This window comes from Gracilinanus agilis, chromosome 4 (genome assembly GCF_016433145.1).
Source record: "Gracilinanus agilis isolate LMUSP501 chromosome 4, AgileGrace, whole genome shotgun sequence".
NCBI classification, from domain to species: domain Eukaryota; kingdom Metazoa; phylum Chordata; class Mammalia; order Didelphimorphia; family Didelphidae; genus Gracilinanus; species Gracilinanus agilis.
In genome coordinates, this window is record NC_058133.1 from 240,293,308 (window position 1) to 240,312,733 (window position 19,426).

The 19,426-nt window shown below is 37.3% G+C and overlaps 1 protein-coding gene across 1 annotated transcript in view; it reads left to right on the plus strand.

Moving 5' to 3' along the window:
- Positions 1 to 19,426, plus strand: part of DNAH9 (dynein axonemal heavy chain 9) — an 858,849-nt gene that overhangs the window by 620,231 nt on the left and 219,192 nt on the right. The window contains exon 52 of the mRNA XM_044675179.1: positions 8,636 to 8,871. Within this exon, the coding sequence (XP_044531114.1) occupies positions 8,636 to 8,871 (236 nt within the window). The remainder of the gene's footprint in view (positions 1 to 8,635; positions 8,872 to 19,426) is intronic.

Genomic DNA, 19,426 nt, shown 5'->3' on the forward strand with positions numbered 1-19,426 from the left:
TGTCACAGCAAGAATATTATTGTGTTGACTTTATTCCAGCATTTCTGACTAGTAGTGATAGCAACAACAATAGTAAATCTTCTTCATTATTTTAAGTTTCATTTAAATAGGATTTGGAAGTGATGAATAGAAGAGAATAATAATCATTTGTAAAAGTATCAGCTTTCTTACAGTTCTCTTTCTCTCAGGGTGCCTAATACAAATTACAGGTGCCCTTTCTCTAACCTCTTGACATTTCTTGAGCTATAAGAATTTTCTTGTTGGCTCAGAAAACAAGAGGGGGAAACTATGCTATAGAATATACACTGAATCCTACAACTGATGTCTTATAAAATAGAGTTCCTATAACCAAGAATCTTATGTTTGGTGTTATTTCTCTCTTTTGCTCCAGATTGCTTTCTACCCTGGAGTGATGAGATATATGCCCTTGAATTAGATGCCAACATTGTCTCATAAGTGTGACTGCCGCTTTGTCTCCCTCCCCTCCCAATTCCATGGATACAATAAATTCAGATGGTTTTGATTCTTTGCTTTGAAAAAAGGAGATCTAGATCTCAATGACCTAGAGCAGTGATGGGCAAACTTTTTAAAGAGGGGGCCAAAGAAAACAAAATACTCATCTGTCAGTCTGTTTCTAAGACAACTCTTTCAAAGTTTCATTGTATTGTATCCTATTCATTGTATTCGTCAGATTAGGAATAATATCACTGGGCTGGATAGAAAATTTCAGAGGGCCGCATCTGACAAGCTGGCTGTAGTTTGCCCATCACTGACCTAGAGTGAACTGAGCCTGAAGTTACACAATATCCTTATTTGAATATAACACCATTAAATCAATAGCACCTGATGACCATTCAAGGAAAAAAAATCAGTGAAAAAAGTATGCTTCCTACCCTTGGCAAAGAAGGAAGTGTCTGTCGGTACACAATAAGATATACATTCTCAGACATGACTAATGTTATGCTTGAGCATACTCACCATTATAAGGGAGACTAATGCTAGATAAACTTAAAAAATTTGTCTACAATATCTGCCTCCACTTCCTCTTCTCTTACTCCATAACTCCATAGAATAAGGCTTTCCACCTCATCACTCATTAAAACTGTTCTCTCCAAAGTTAGCAATCATCTCTTAATTTCCAAATCCTGGTCTTTTCTCAGACTTAATTCTTTTCAACCTAAACACTGCATCTGTTCTGTCACCTTCACCTCCTGGATATCCTTTTCTTTGGGTTTTTATGACACCACTCTCCTGTTTTCCCTCTTATCTGACTTCTTTCTCAGTCTTATTTAGTGGCCTATCATTCACATCCAAACCCCCTAACTACTCATGTTCCTCAGAGTTCTGCTTTAGCCTCTTCTATACCCTTTACCTCTTTCTCTCGGTGCGTATGTTTGTGTCTCTTTCTGGAACTTCATCGGATGCCTTAGGCTTAACTATAATCTCAATGAAAATGATTCTAGATCATTCCAAGCCCCAAAATATCCCATGATTTTCAATCCCACATGGATTTTTGGGAAGATCTTAAATTCAACATATCTACAACTTAATTTATTACCTTTTCTCCAAAAACCTACAGTCTTCCAAGCTTCCCTATTTCTGTCAAAGACACAATCATCCTTTCAATTCACAGTTCAAAAACTTGCCATTACCCTGTACTCTTCAGTTTCTCTTATCTCATTTATCATTCATTTGCTAAATTTTGATGTTTATACCTCCAGAATATCTGTTTCATCTATTCCTTCTCTCCACTAATAAAACCATCACCTTAATTTGGATGCTCATTGCCTCTCACCTGGATTATTAAAATAGCCTTATAACTAGTCTCAAATCTCTCCCTACTTGAATACACTACACACAGTTGCCAAAATATTTTTCTTTAAATATAGAATTGACCACGTGATTTCACTTTTGTCAACTCTAACGGCTTCCTTTTGCCCCTATGATCAAAATATAAAGTCCTCTGTTTATTACTTAAAACCATTCACAACCAGGCCCCAATTTTTTCCAGTCTTAATGAACATCCTTCCCACACTTTGTGATCCATCTAAACTAGACTTCTCTCAGTTACTCTCACAAGAGACTTTTTGCTGCCCAACTCTCATGCCTAAAATGAACTTCTACCCTAACTTCACCTCAAAGTCCCTCTCTTCTTCTAAGATTCAGTTCAGGTAATGTCTTTCAAATGAGCTTTTCCTGAATTTTCTCCTTTTTTAAAAATTAATTTTGTATTCATGCTATTTATATTTTTATGCATGCTTCCTTTCTCCCTCATTAGACTATAAGCTCCTTGTCAGTAGGTATTGTTTCATTCTTTACAAGTCAAGATAAATCAATAAGCATTTATGGGAATAGCTACATGGATTGAGAATCAGGACATGTCACTTAAGCCTCATTACCTATTCCTTACAAGTGTTCTGCCTTGGAACCAATACACAGTATTAATTCTAAGACAGAAAGTAAGGATTTTTAAAAATAAATCAATAAACATTTATTAATGACTTACTACTTAATAATCATTGTCAGCAATGGAAAAAAGTAGGGACAGCATTTATTTGGGGGGGGAGTCTATCTGTGTAACAGGTACTGTGCTAAGCACTTTATGAATATCATTTCATTTGATATTCAAAACAACCTTGAAAGATAGAGAATCAATTTTAACTAATAAACTTTATTAAGCATCTACTATGCTAAATGCTGGTGATACAAAAAGAGGCAAAAGACAATCCCTTACCCTAAAGAGCTTAATATCTCATATCAAACATGCAAACAAATTTATATAAAACAAGCTATTAATAAGATAAATAGGAAATAATTAACAAAGAGAAAGCAATGGAATTAAGAAGAGTTAGAAAAGGCTTCCTGTAGAGGATGGGATTTTAATTGGATCTTTTTTTAAACATTTATTAATATTCATTTTTAACATGGTTACATGCTTCATGCCCCTACTTTCCCCTTCACCCCCCGCTCTCCCCCCACCCATGGCCGTTGCACATTTCCACTGGTTGTAACATGTGTCCTTGTTCAGGGTCTATTTCCAAATTGTTGTTAGTTGCATTGGTGTGGTCATTTCGAGTCTACATCCCCAATCATGTCCACCTCAACCCATGCATTCAAGCAATTGTTTATCTTCTATGTTTCCTCTCCTGCAGTCCTTCCTCTGAATGTGGGTAGCATCTTTACCATAAATCCCTCAGAGCTGTCTTGTGTCATTGCATTGCTGCTGGTACAGAAGTCCATTACATTAGATTTTACCATAGTATATCAGTCTCTGTGTACAGTGTTCTTCTGGCTCTGCTCCTTTTGCTCTGCATCAGTTCCTGGAGGTCTTTCCAATTCACATGGAACTCCTCCAGTTTATTATTCCTTTTAGCACAATAGTATTCCATCACCAGCATATACCACAATTTGTTCAGCCATTCCCCAATTGAAGGACATACCCTCCTTTTCCAGTTCTTTGCCACCACAAAAAGCGCAGCTATAAATATTTTCATACAAGTCTGTTTATCTATGATCTCTGTGGGGTACAAACCTAACAATGGTATGGCTCGATCAAAGGGCAGGCATTCTTTTATAGCCCTTTGAGCATGGTTCCATATTGCCAGCTAGAATGGTTGGATCATTTCCCAACTCTACCAGCAATGCATTAATGTCCCAATTTTGCCACCTCCCCTCCAGCATTCATTACTCTCCCCTTCTTTCATTTTAGCCAGTCTGGTAGGTGTGAGGTGATACCTCAGAGTTGTTTTGATTTGCATTTCTCTAATTATTAGAGATTTAGAACACTTTCTCATGTGCTTATTGATACTTTTGATTTCTTTACCTGAAAATTGCCTATTCATGTCTCTTGCTTTAATTGGATCTTAAAGGAAATCAGTTGTCAGAGCCAGAGTCAGAGTACTCCATAGGAAGCTTCCACTGACATTTATTTATGTGATTGGATCTGGGTTTCAGGAAAATCATTTTAGTGGCTGAATGGAGGATGGATTGGAGTGACTAAAGATTTGAGCCAGGAAAAATCACCAGCAGGCTCTTGTAGTAGTCCAAGTGAGAAGTAATGAGGGCCTATGCTAGAAAGGTGTAAGTATCAGAGAAGGAGGGGAAATATTGCAGTTACAAAGGGGAAATCAAAAGACCTTAGCAACAGCTTGGTTATGAGAAGTGAAAGATAGAGAAATCCAGACCCCTAGGTTGTGAGCCTGAGAGACTAAGAGGAAATTGTTGTTTTCTACAATAACAGGAAAGATGGAGGGGAAAAGTTAAAGGAGAAAGATAATAAATTCCATTTTGGACATATTGAATTTAAGATATTTACTGCACACCCAGGCTGAGATTTCTGAAAAGCAGTTGGAGATGTGAGATTGGAGGTCAGCAGAGAGATTGGGGTAGTAAAGACAGACTTGAGAATATTTAGCATGAAGATGGTAATTAAATCCATGGGAAGTGATTGTTGGAAGCTATCCAGCAGCTCCAGGGATCTGGAAAGGTGCATGGTTTAGGTGAGAAAAAATGAGGCAGAAGCTGGGAACTGTCAGTCCAATAGGTTAGTTCATGATTGCTCCAAAAAGACCCTGAGCATTCTTTATTTTATAAGTCTCTTACAAAGCACAATTGACATCATGATTGGCATATAGATTACAAAAAATTTCTTTAATGAAGATTATGCCTGGATAAGACAACTTCCAAGGTTGAAAAAAGAGTCTCACTTTATCTAAATGCTATTTTAGTAAAAAGCTTCCATACTTCAAAAGATATGTTGAAGAATAAGCCTTTAAGATTGTGGGGTACATGTAGTCCTTGGAAAGTACCAAAGTGAGAGTGGAATTTGTCTGGGTCTACCTACAGTGTCCTTGGAATGTCTGAAATCAGGGAAAGATATACAGAGCAGCTTCTGCTAATTTCTGCTTTTTTGGCTTGGGAAAAAATTGTTAACTCCTTAACTGCTGGTTTACTATATGATACTTAGAGGCTTTCTATAACACTTGAGGCTATCCTAAAAAATTAAATTAATATGCTTTCAATAATAAAAAGAGCCACAGAGAGGAGTCCAAATTTTTATATAAGATATGTCATTCACTGTATGGCCTGAACTTTTCAGGTCAAACAACTCAATATAGGGCCTTGCCAGCTACATCAACTTTATGGGGTCCAGATAAAAGTACCTATTAAAGACTCTATTTCTCTGAGTGGCTCACAACAAGTTATTAGATCATTAGATGAAGTAATATAGAGGGAGGAGATCAGAGGACACAGGACAGAACCCTGAGGGTTACCTGTGCTCACAGGTCATGATCCAAAAGAGTATTCAGCAAAAGAGATAGAGAAAGAATGCTTAGATAGGTGGGAGGAAAATCAAGAGAGAGTGGTGTCCTGAAAATTAGAGGAGAAAGTGATCAACAGTGATGCAGAGAGGTCAAAGAGAATGAAGATGGAGAAAAAGCAAAGGGATTTGGCAACTAAAAGATCATTAGTAACTTTGGAGAGAAGAGAAGATGCGATTAACCTAATGCAACTAACCTTTTTGAGGAGATTAACAGAAAAAAGCAGAAGAGATACAGATATTTAGCAGAGATGGGTCAAGTGAGGGTTTTTTGAGGATGGGAGAGATAAGTATGTTTGCAAACAATGGAAAGGGAAAAATTGAAAAGAAGTGAAAGTATAGGTATGACAAAGAAGATAATCTGTTGGAGTAGACAGGATAGGAATGGGATCACTGAAGAAAAAGAGGTTAGTTTATTTCATCATGTGAGACAGGGTGAATGAAGAGCAAGTATCAGAAAGTATCTGAAAGTAAAGAAGATGAGGAAGAGGGGAAAAGAGAAAGTTCATAGCAAATGTCTTCAATTATTTTTGTAAAATATGGCTAAGTTTTCAGCTGAGAAAGTAGGGGTAAGGAGAGCCATGGGAGGTTTAAGGAAGGGTGAAAAAGTTTAGAAGAGCCACTGCGGGGAATGGGATAGTGAGTTGGTAATAGAGGTATAGTTGTATTGCTACCAGCAATGATAGCTTATTTGAGTTTATGTAACATAAATTTGTCATGCACCCAGTCAGAATAGTTGCATGATTTTCTCCAACCCCATTCAGTCTACAAAGTGTCCATTTTGCAACTGAAGAAACTGAATTGGAAGGAGCTTAAGGGTATCGCCCAAATGACTTCACAGCTATTAAGCATATGAGATTGGATTTGAACTCAGATCTTTTCACTGCAACATCTACCTACCAGGGAATATAAATAGAAGTAAAAAGAAAGACAGTCAAAGAGCTTACATTATAATGAGGGAAGAAAATATTTAAAAAGCTGATGATAGGAGAGAGAAGGTACCTACAAGGGGTCATGGTGGAGAAAAAAGTTCAAAGAGTCAGGAGTGGAACCTGGAAAAGAATGAAGAAGTGAATATGACTGGCCTGGATCCTTCCTTATAATGGAGGTTTGGGGAAGAACTGACTAATCCAAGGAAGTAAATCAGGGGTAAAGGAAATCTTCCAGAGTAAAAAGCCACAGTGGACAAAGTGATATTCAAAGGGGGAAAGAATGCCTGATCATGGTTGTGAAGGCGTCTTCCACATTGACAATGACATTGGGAAGCAGTCTATTGGGAAATGTTGGAGAAAAAAGTTCAAAGTCAGAAGTGAAGACCAGAAAGAAATGTGCCTGGCATATATTAAGTTCTTAACGAACACTTGCAGATTAGTTGGATTTTGGACTCATCTGGATAAATGAAGGTGGCATAGAGAAGAAATGAAAACGAGGACAAAACCTGAGAGTATCCCCACAGTTAGTTGGCATGACATGATGAAGAACCAACAGAGGAGACTGAGAAAGATCAGGTGGTTAAATAGGAGGAAAACTAAGAGCAGTGTATAAAAAAAACTAGAGAAAAGAGTGGGAAAAGAAAGAAAAATTCAGAAGCTGATCTTCAGTGCCAAATCTTGCAAAAGTTAGATGTGGATTAAGAAAAGACCAAAAGATTTGGTAATTATTGTTAAAGCATTGGTAACTTTGGAGAGGGCAGTTTCAGTTGAATCTTCTATCTATATATATCAAGCCACTTCCCTATAGGTAGATGTTGCAATAGATAGTTGAAGTTCAGTTCAGTTCAGAAGATTGCATAGGATTTAGAAGAGACACTGGATACAGATAATTTCTCAAGGAGTTTAGCCATGAAGGGGAGGAGAGATAAGGATAATAATTAGTGGAGTGATCAGATAAAGTAAGGGTTTGTTTGGGGTGTTTTTAAGAATTGAGGAGGCAAGGGTTTGCTTATAGACAACAGAGAAGGAGACAATAAATTGGGGGAAATGAAATATAAGGTGAGAGTGGGACAGCCTATTGCAGAAGTCAAAAGAGAATGGGATTAAAGTTGCTTATCAAGATGTTGGCTTAGAAAAGAAGGGCATCACTTCATGTGAAATTGGAATGAAGAAGATAATAGCAAAAAGATATTAAAATGATGTGAAATGAGGACAAGGGAAATGAGGTGAATTGTCTAAATTTTTTTAAAATTAAATATGATGTGAAGTCTTTGGCTGGTAGAGAAAGTGAAGAATAATATGAGAACCTGTTGAGATTATGTAGCATAAATTTATATTAGACCAAATCAGCATGATTTAGTGATTTCCTCTAGCTTTCTTTAGAATCATATGAATATGATAAAGGGAAGCATACAGTGGGAATAAATCCAGGTTGTAATTTGGCAAGACATGATTAGCAATAGGATAAGGGAGCATGGGATTTGTGAGTGGAAGACAAAATAGATTTAGGTTATCTACCAAAATATCTAGATAAGAAAGAGAAGAGAGTGTAGTCAATACAAGAGTGATGACCTAAGCAAGAACAAAAACAGAGAGGTGAAAGGAATGTAAGTCACATTGAGGACATATTGCAAGGCATAGAAAAAGATATAGTGATAAAATATTTTAATCAGATAAAGTGATTTTGGATTTTTATAAACAATAGTGTGGACAATGGTAAACTCAAGGATATGACCATTAGGACTGGATATGATGAAGTGAAGTGGAGGAATAGTCAGATAAAGAGTTGGGATTTGAACTCACTCTTGAAAAATGGGCAGAATATGGGTAAGTAAAGAGAAAATGGAAAAGTGTGCTATGTAGATCAATGATATTGCAATGATGTTTCCTTTGTGTATATAATTTAACCATGAACACAGTTTGTAATACTGTTTTGTCATATTTACGTGCAGATTCTTGAATTCCTGAAAACCCCAAAGAATAAAGTGCTTTGGAAATACATATCATGTTTTTGTTACAATCTTGGTACCAAATGGAAAAAAGCAACACAAATATGGTTGTGGCTATAGCCTTTAAGAACTCTCTTGCCTTTTAAAAAAAAATCTGTACTCTGATTCCATTTGGTGTGTAAATTTCTTCCATCAGTGCAGATTTGCAACTTTTCTGTAATTTATAGTCTTATAAGTGTCTTGAGTATGGTCACATAGGCTAATAGTGTCAGATGTAAGGTCTTCCTGACTCCAAGCCAAGGCATGGTACATTATACATTGTGCATATGATACTTACTTTCTAATGAAGCTAACTCTTCATGAGAAAGTCTTTCTCCCTGGCTACATGCCAGTATGACTAGCTACTTTCCCATTTTTTGTTTTCTCTCTGCCAGGTGCCTATTCCAGGCACCCCTACTTTAGATCCTCTAAAGATGCTTACTGATGATGCTGACATAGCCACTTGGCAAAATGAGGGTCTTCCTCCTGACCGTATGTCCACAGAGAATGCTACAATCCTTATCAACTGTGAACGATGGCCACTTATAGTTGACCCTCAACTACAAGGAGTCAAATGGATCAAGAAAAAATATGGTGAAGACCTTCGAGTCATCCAGATTGGCCAGAAAGGGTAAGTATTGTGAGGGGGGAAAGGGTGCTTGGGGTTGGGTATATTAATATTAAAAGGTTTTGTCTCCAGGGAATTGAATAATTATCAATCCCCAATTAAAGAATAACCTCAAGTCAAAATGACTTTTATGGAAGTTTATTTAAAAATGAGGAGAGAGAAAGTAAGAAAATTATAGAGAGAATAAGATAGGATAAGTAATCTAACACAGTGAGTAATTTGCTCCAGCCTCTGGCTCAACACAGGCAGATTTAACTAGTCCTTAATTGGAGAAGGCTGAACCAAGAGTCCCTAAGACCCAAGGGCTGGGGATGAATGAAGCAAAAGCTTCAGTCTCTGGTCGTCTCTTGAAAGGAGAGTTCCTTCATGGAATCCAGAAAGATTTACTCTTTACACTCACCACGTGTAATTCCAAAGGAGAGATTAAGAACAGTCTCACCAAGGTCTCAGGGTCCCAGGTCCAGCACTCCTTCAGATCCAAGACACAAACAAGAAGAGCTCTCCAGGTCCAATACACGAGCAAGAAGAGAGCCTCTGAGCTCACTGAGCTCTCTTTTAAAGGAGCTTCTTTTGCATCACTCCCTGTGCCTTCCTCTTAGTGTATGTGTCCAATCACAACAGACATTTTTCTTAGGACTGCCCAGGAGGCAGTCAGTAAATATTTATTTGTCACTCACTCTAGCACACCTGGGACACAGACCATCCAACTTGTGAGTTAAGTGGAGATGTTTTCACCTTTGGTGATTAAATATAAAGATGGGCAGAGTAGATTTAATCTAATTATCACAGTACTCAGAAAAAGAATTCCCATTTTTCAACAATCACTTATAAGAAAATGAACCCCAAATCTGTATTTCCTACTGAAATGTCATTTCTGAGCTTCAGACTCTCATTTCCAACCACCTGATAGAAATTTCTATCTGGAAATCATGGCTTTGCCCCCGTGACTGGCCCACTTCCCAAACTGATTCCTAATTCAGAAGTCTTTATTTTATCAATGGTGCTCCCAGTTTCCCACAATTGAAACCTTGGTGTTTTATTTCATTCCTCCTTATTACACTTCTCTACCTTGCATACCCAAGCAATCACCAAGTTTTGTGTATCCAGCTCCACAATATCATGCTAATTTATGTCCTTTCTACTATCCATTAATACAGTCCGTCATTACTTTCAGTGTGGGATATTGCAATAGTTTCCTAACTGATCTTTCCAGTTTTAGCCTTTCCCCACAAGTTGGTCTTTCACATCATAATCAGATGAATCTTTGTCATGGATAGACTTGTTCATCTCATTGATTTGCTCGAAACCCTCAAATGTAACCTACTTATAAAACCTTCTATAACCTACTTATATAAAGTTCCTTTTTCTTTGCCATTCAAGATAATTTCAACCTGTCTTGTACTGTTTCCTGTATATGTCCTTTCAAATCTGACAAATTATGGGATCCAGTCACAGACAAGTGGATCTAGGCCCAGGACTATTGGAATAGCCTTTAAAAAAAACTTTACTTTCTGTCTTAGAATTATTACTGTGTATTAGCTCCGTCACCCCAGTGGCAGTGCTGGTGTTTCCATGGAGAGCTGTCACTGTTACAAACTTGCCATAAGAAGCCAAAGCCACTCTGTGTTCTCCCCACTACAAATCAATAAAATGTTCCCATTATTGTCTCATGTTTTTCTGAGTACAATACACCAATTTTGCCTATAAAGAAGCCAAAACCATATGAAAATGGCCAACCTGTTTACCGATTTATTCAAGATCTAAGAGCGGTAAATGATTATGTCATCAAGACACATCCAGTTGTCCCAAGTCCAGCTGCTATAATTTCTTCCATTCCAAGTCAGGCTAGATATTTCACTGTGGTAAATTTATGTTCTGCATTTTTCTCGATACCAATTCACAAGGATTCTCAAAAGATCTTTGCTTTTACATGGGAAAAGACACATTGGACCTGGACACGTCTCCCACAAGGGTATACCGAGTCACCATCTCAATTTTCACAAATTCTAAATCGAGATCTGCAAACTATTAAATTTAAAGAGAGTAAATTGGTGCATTTTGTGGATGATATTCTTCTAGCATCCCCAAATGCAAAGGTGTGTCTTAGGGACAGCAAGAATCTTTTGATTGAATTATATAAACGAGGACATAAAATCTCAAAAGTGAAATTACAATTCATTTTACCCAGGGTGCAATATCTCGGATTCGTGTTATCAGAGGGTTCCAGAAGTATTACACAAAAGAGAATAGCTGACATACAAAAATTGAGTGCACCGAAAACTAAAAAACAACTTAGAGCTATTCTTGGAACTATTGGTTTCTGTAGACAATGGATTCCTGGATATAGTGGAATAACTAAATATTTAACAGATCTGACCAGGAATACAGAACCAGAACCTCTGAAACTAAAGCCTGAACATCGATTAGCCTTAGATACGCTGAAAGAAGCCATTCTATCTGCACCTGCGTTAGGAATCCCAGACTATGAGAAACCTTTTCAGCTGTTTGTCAATGAAATGAAGGGTATAGCTTCTGGTATGTTGACACAGTCTCTTGGACAAAGTTATTGTCCAATTGGGTATTACAGCTGTCAATTAGATCCAATAGCTGCGGGGACAGTACCCTGTCTAAGGGGGGTAGCTGCAGCAGCTGTGTTAGTCCAGAAGTCAGCTGATCTAGTTTTGGGATGTCCTTTGACTGTCTATTGTTCACATCAGATAGAAGCACTAATGAGGAAGTTTTGTACTCAAGCATATTCTGACCAACGAATTGCTAAGTATGAAATTATTCTCTTAGGTAGTGAGAACATCAAGTTGAAGAGATGTAGCATACTTAATCCAGCTACTCTTCTTCCTGATTTACCAAAGAACGGTGAGCCATTGCATGAATGCGTTGAGGTACTAGATCTTGTGGATATGCCTAGGATGGATTTAAAAGATACTCCACTCAAAAATCCAGACTGGGTGCTATTCACAGATGGATCATCATATTTATGTAATAGAATTAAGATGTACTGGTGCTGCAGTTGTCACAGAATTTGAGACACTGTGGTATGGCTCATTATCTAATAATCTTAGTGCTCAAGGTGCTGAATTGGTAGCATTGAAGCAAGCATGTCTTTTAGCTGAAGGTAAACTGTGAATATTTACACAGACTCTCGATAAGCATTTTCTGTTTGCCATGCAACAGGAACAATCTGGAAACAACGAGGTTTTATTACTGCATCGGGAAAACCAATAGCTCATGCAGGAATAATAACTGAGTTGTTGGAAGCAATCCAGAAGCCAAAACAGCTGGCAGTAATTCATTGTAGGAGTCATACTCGTGGTAGAGATTCAGTCTCTAAAGGAAATCATAGAGCTGATATCACTGCGAAGTATGCAGCTCAGAATGCTCCAATCTATGTGATGAATTTAACATCTATTGATTCTGATGATCTAAAGAAAGCTTATGTAGGCTCAGATATTGAGAAATGGAAGGATAAATTTGGAGCTAGGAAAGAACATGGGATATGGATTACTGATACAGGAAGACCATTGTTACCAAAAGATTTGTATACCTATTTGTGTCAAGCCATCCACACAAAAGGTCATTTTGGTACACAAGCTGTTGTGGATTCCATCAGGAGACAATGGGTTGCTCCTGGAATAAGTACTATTGTAAATAAGGTCTGTAATAGCTGTCCAGTCTGCCAAAAGTTCAATCAAAGTGCATTCAGAAAGAAAGGTTTGGGTGGTAGACCTTTAGCATATTGTCCATTTGAGAGTTTACAGATTGATTATATCTGTATACCTAAAGCTGGAAGATACAAGTATTGTCTTGTGATAGTCGATAGACTAACTAAATGGCCTGAAGCTTTTCCATCAAATACAAATACAGCTAGTTTTGTGGTGAAAGTGTTACTGAAAGAAATTGTGCCTAGATTTGGTGTACCTTTAACCATAGATTTGGATAAGGGATCTCATTTCACTCAGGATATCCTTAGAAGAGTCTATGAGAATCTAGGAATAACACCTAAATATCATGTTCCATACCATCCGCAAAGTTCAGGTCAGGTGGAGCGTATGAATAGGGAACTCAAGACTATGGTTGGAAAACTCTGTGCTGAAACTCATCTCAAATGGCCAGAGATTCTTCCCATAGCTTTGTTTTACCTACGTACGAGACCAAGAGCGGATCTACATATATCATCGTATGAGATGCTCTTTGGACATGCTCCACTACAAGCAAAAACTTGTAAGGCTGTTTATGCATCACTCTTAAGAGGTGATTGTCAAATTGCTTCATATTTAAGTGCTTTACAGCAGAGGCTAAGAGAATTACAAGATATGGGAGTATTAATTCAATCTGGTCCATTGGATTATTCTCTTCATAATTTTCAACCAGGTGATATGGTCTATGTGAAAAATTTTGCCAAAACATCGGCAACAGAACAAAATTGGGTATATCCTTATACAATTGTATTAGTTTCACCATCTTCTGTAAAAGTTTTAGGTAGAGATTCGTGGTATCATTGTTCTCACATTAAATTAGCACATGGAATAGATAATGAAACTGTAGAAACTGTTAATAATGATGAAGAAGAAGAGATTGTGTAATTTGAGATCTTCAGTCAATTAGAGTCTGCAGTCAGAAAGTTCAGTAAGGAGAGACCATTCCAGCAGAAGAGGACATTCGGATGGAGGAGGATATGGATGAAGAGGATTCAGGATTCAGGATTTATAGACTTTGTATTAAGACTGATGGACTTATGAATTGAACTGATAAAACTTCATTTTCGAGGATTTTCTTAAAGAAGAGGATTAATCATGGACAATTTGGATTAAATAGTTTGGAAGTTTTGGGGTAATGTATATAGTATCATTACATACTCATATGCATCCAACATTGCACATAAAATTATCAAGACCTTCAATGGAGAAAAGAAGAAGAGGAAAACCGGAGAGAAGAAGAGAGGATTTCCTAGAGGAATGGAACATCATGAGGAGAAAGGGGATCTGAAGGAGATCTACAGGAGATCTGGAGTTTGGGTAGGTATCATACATCCATCAGTAACATGTTGCAACCCAATATAGCAAAGAAACAACATAACAAATCAGATACATAAGACACAAACATGTTAGGATACATTGTGTTCCTTATGGAATGAGACAATGTATAATACTAACAAAATTAGAATTAGCTATAGAATAAGTAAGTACTAACAAATGATAGTTAGTTACTAACAAAGATTAGCTAGTTATTTAGATAGATGTAGCTAGACTAATACACTAATACATTAGGGTTAGTTTAGAATAGTTTAGTGAAATATAGATATGGTATTAGATTAGGTTAGAGGATAAGATAAGGTACTAATGTACATTACAGTGCAGATACAACTGACATAACAAAATTGCATTACATGAAGAACATATAACATACTACAGATCACATATCACAAGTATTGTAAATAGTTGTGTAAATAGTATGTGTATATTGTAAATTGTATTATAGTGTAAGTATTATGTATATGTAAAGGGTGTACATATGTATATTTGATATGTATATATTATGTGTACATGCATGTACACATGTATATCATACATGTATATATTATGTATATATTGTATGTATCATGTGTATATATAAATGTAAATTCTGTGAATATTTTGATATAATTGAGTTGCAAACATTCAAATGTAATTTGCATAAGGGAGTTTACTGTTTTGTTTTAATTTTGATGTAAAGACTTATGCAACATTGTGTTAAAATGTTTTTCCAAAATGGTTTGCATTTATTAGTTGGTAGGATATTTCTGTATTAGAATAGGAGTTATGTTTGATGTTTGTTTTGACTTTTGTGTTGATATTTCATATTTGCTGTTGATTTTGTTGGTAATTTTTGCATTGTTACTTGTTGTTTTATGCTTTGAACTATATAACTGTTCAATGTATTTATCTTTTTACCTTTCCTTGTTGAAATCCCTAGTGTAGGGTAGAGTAGGATAGTATTAGATAGAATAGAGTTAGTGTAGGTTGTTTGTTATTTTGGGTTAGAATTCTAGTTTGTAGTGCACAAATACCAAAATTTTGGTAATTTTGGCTTTGTGCAAAGGGGGGAACTGTTATGAGTAAGATTAGATTAGCTAGTTATTAGGTATTGATTATATATTGATTAGGAAGTACCTAGCAGGAAGGAGCTGGAGCTGGGAATTCCAGGTTGGAATGAAGGAGGAGGAAGTCTATCTGTGTTCTGTGTGTGGACTCCATTAGTGGTAGGCAAAAACTGTTGCCAGCCTGGGAGCCCTCAGAGCAAAGGACACCTTGCATCCTGTTTTCCCCTGGGATCCTGTGTGGTGTGGCATCAAGTAAAGGACAAGATCTACAGAGCCAATAGAAGAGGTGTAGTTTGAGTTCTGGCAGACAGTGCTTCAAGCAAAACCCCTTTCTACTTGGTTCCTGAGACAACTGTAGCTCCTGGCATCCAGAGATCATCAGTGGATTGCAGTGAGAAATCCCAAAGCCACAAACCCTAGTTGCACTCAAGCCTGGCAGGTTCCAAGTGTGAGGCAGAAACCCAAAGACTCCAGTATAGCTCCTTGGGCCCTGTTAGTTAGATAGCTTAGATTAGTGTAGTTGAATAAGTCCTTCCCTGTCCCTTTGGGTTTTGTTATTAGGTGTTAAGATTTTAGAGTAGTCATTCCTATCCCTCCTTTTAGTTGTTTCTAATTAAAACCCAATTTCACCTTGTTACCTTGTCAGTTAATTCAAGGCCTCTGGCCAGAGTGACAGTTGGCTGTTATTTTTTCAGTTGGGAGTGGTGTAGCTGTACAAGACTTCAGTGTTCATTTTTAGTCTCTCTTACATCCCAGAGAGTGTTCCCACAAAAACCCCACAGTTGATTTTAATATCCCTGGGGACCCCATTACTTATATTTTCCTACAGTGGCCAGATGTGAACCCAGGACCTTCTGTTTCTAGACCTCGCTGTCAATCCACTAGCTGCCTTCTAACTGACCTTCCTACCTTCTCTCCACACTGCAATCTATCCACCATTCAGCTGATTTTTCTAAATCATTAAGCCTGACCATGTCAGTCAAACACAGAGAAAGAGAAAGACACACACACACAGAGCTATCCCCTTTTATCCCCCACTCAATAGGCTCCGTTGTCTTTAGTAACTCCAATAGCAAATATGAATTCCCCTATTTGGCATTTAAAGGACTATCATAATTTGGCTCCTTATTATCTTTCCAGTCATCTTACACTTTCACTCCACTCTATTGAGCATGATAATCTATCTCCATGTTTTTGCGCTAGTTGTGTCCCCCATGTTTGGAATGATTTTTGGTTTTTGGTTTTTTCTGATCACTGCCACCTCTTGGTTTTCCTGTATTCTTTCAAGACATTGCTCAAGTATTATCAGCAGGTAGCTTTTCCAGTCCCTTTTTGCTTCTAGTGCCTTCTCTCAGATTAACTTCCATCTATATCTTATGTATAAATATATAAATATTTACATACATAAATACAATATATACATAAATAAGGATTTACATATCTCTCCCTTTAGAATGTGAGCTCTTTTATATACCCAGTGCACACAATATGCACTTCATAAATGCACATTGACTGATGTATCTTAAACATATCCAACACTTTTTTAAGAAACATAATTACACTTAATTTAAGGGAAAATCTTCCTTTTAAAGTTGTCTGTTCCTTCTCATTTGAAGTCCTTAAGTAAAACCTATATGAACTCTTGCTGAGTGTATTTCTGAAGTGATCCTTTTTTAGGTTCAAATTAGACTAAATGATTTCAGAACTGTCTTCCAGCTCTGAAATTCTAGCTGAAATGATCTCTTGACCCCATCACATCTTGTTAAAATCCCATGCATCCTTCAAAGATGTTATAAGATAATGGATGGCACACCATCTTCTGGTGATATGAGCTGAAGCTGAGTGAATGTGAATCCCTAAGTGAAGCCCTAAGTTGTGATGGTGAACACTAAGGACCCCACAGGAATATTTGTGAATAAACTAATACGCCCTGCTTCAATATAACATTGTCCCAGGAATAAGTGATCAAGTAAAGAAACTATGGGTTAGACCACACAGCTCCTTCAATGTTTATCCTGGCTCCAAATGATGGATAACACTTGTGACTGTGGCTTAACTTTAGTTTGAATAATCCCTCTTCCTTCAGAAACCCAAGGATATGTTTGATAATCCTTAGGGTAAAAATGACATCCACTTAAGTAAGTTTCAAGATTTAATGATAATAGACTTAGGGAAAGGGAAACAGGGAAGTGAAGTAAAGAGGTATAAAGGGAATCCTTGGCTAAAACTACAGATGATCAGGTGATATCCAATTGAAGGTAGTCAGGGCTTGAGATTGGCAGTTGAAGAGGTTTGTCTCTCTAGGTTGCAACCTGGCCAGGCCAGGCTGCTTAACCTGAACTAGGTTGTTTGATGACATTTATATTGCTTCTTCTTTGATGATTAATTAGGATGTATAGTATAGTCACACAGAAGTTGAGGGTATGGTAGTGATCAGAGCTGGATGCAGGTCTAAATTGATTTGGCCTACCCAAATCCCAACCAAACCTCCAACCAAAATCCCTTCTCCAAATTGAGCGAGCTTTTGGTCCCAAATCCTGCTATTTATAGTCTGCCAGCAATTGACTTTTGCCCTTGCTGGCTCATGCCAGGCATGGTTGATTCTAAGTTCCAAACTGCCAAATGTCAATCATTCTGCTCTCCATTTTGCATAGCAGAAATATTACAATAATGCTGCTTTTGGTTTTGATGGTTTTCAACCTGAAAACCTCTGGATATTCATCTTTTTAGTTGAATTCTATACTATGCTATTCTTTTTTTTTTCTTTTTTTTCTTTTTTTTAACATTTATTAATATTCATTTTTAACATGGTTACATGATTCATGCTCCAACTTTCCCCTTCAACCCCCCCCTCCTCCACCCCCCCACCCATGGCCGATGCGCATTTCCATTAGTTTTGTCATGTGTCCTTGATCAAGACCAATTTCCAAATTGTTGGTAGTTGCATTGGTGTGGTAGTTTCGAGTCCACACCCTCAATCATGTCCACCCCGACCCATGCATTCAAGCAGTTGTTTTTCTTATATGTTTCCTCTCCTGCAGTCCTTCCTCTGAATGTGGGTAGATTTCTTTACCATATATCCCTCAGAATTGTCCTGGGTCATTGTATTGCTGCTGGTACAGAGGTCCATTACATTCAATTTTACCACAGTATATCAGTCTCTGTGTACAGAGTTCTTCTGGCTCTGCTCCTTTCGCTCTGCATCAGTTCCTGGAGGTCTCTCCAGTTGGCCTGGAACTTCTCCAGTTTATTATTCCTTTTAGCACAATAGTATTCCATCACCCGCATATACCACAGTTTGTTCAGCCATTCCCCAATTGAAGGACATACCCTCCTTTTCCAATTTGTTGCCACCACAAAAAGCGCAGCTATGAATATTTTCGTACAAGTCTGTTTATCTATGATCTCTTTGGGGTACAAACCTAGCAATGGTATAGCTGGATCAAAGGGCAGGCATTCTTTTATAGCCCTTTGAGCATGATTCCAAATTGCCAGCCAGAATGGCTGGATCAGTTCACAGCTCCACCAGCAATGCATTAATGTCCCAATTTTGCCACATCCCCTCCAGCATTCATTACTCTCCCCTTCTTTCATTTTAGCCAATCTGCTAGGTGTGAGGTGATACCTCAGAGTTGTTTTGATTTACATTTCTCTAATTATTAGAGATTTGGAACACTTTCTCATGTGCTTATTGATACTTTTTATTTCTTTACCTGAAAATTGCCTATTCATGTCTCTTGCCCATTTATCAATTGGGGAATGGCTTGATTTTTTATACAATTGGTTTAACTCCTTGTATATTTGAGTAATTAGACCCCTGTCAGAGTTTTTCGTTATAAAGATTTTTTCCCAATTTGTTGTTTCCCTCCTGATTTTGACTACATTGTTTTTGTTTGTACAAAAGCTTTTTAATTTAATATAATCAAAACCATTTAATTTACATTTTGTAATTTTCTCTAACTCTTGCTTGGTTTTAAAGTCTTTCCTTTCCCAGAGATCTGACAAGTATACTATTCTCTGTTCACTTAACTTATTTATAGTTTCCCTCTTTATATTCAAGTCATTCACCCATTCTGAATTGATCTTGGTGTAGGGTGTGAGATGTTGATCTAAACCTAATCTCTCCCATATTGTTTTCCAAATTTCCCAGCAGTTTTTGTCAAATAGTGGATTCATGTCCCAAAAGTTGGGCTCTTTGGGGTTATCATATACTGTCTTGCTGGCATCACTTATCCCAAGTCTATTCCATTGATCCTCCTCTCTGTCTCTTAGCCAGTACCATATTGTTTTGATGACTGCTGCTTTATAGTATAGTTTAATATCTGGTACTGCTAGGCCCCCTTCCTTCACATTTTTTTTCATTATTTCCCTTGATATTCTTGATCTTTTGTTATTCCAAATGAAATTTGTTATAGTTTTTTCTAATTCAGTAAAGAAGTTTTTTGGTAGCTTGATAGGTATGGC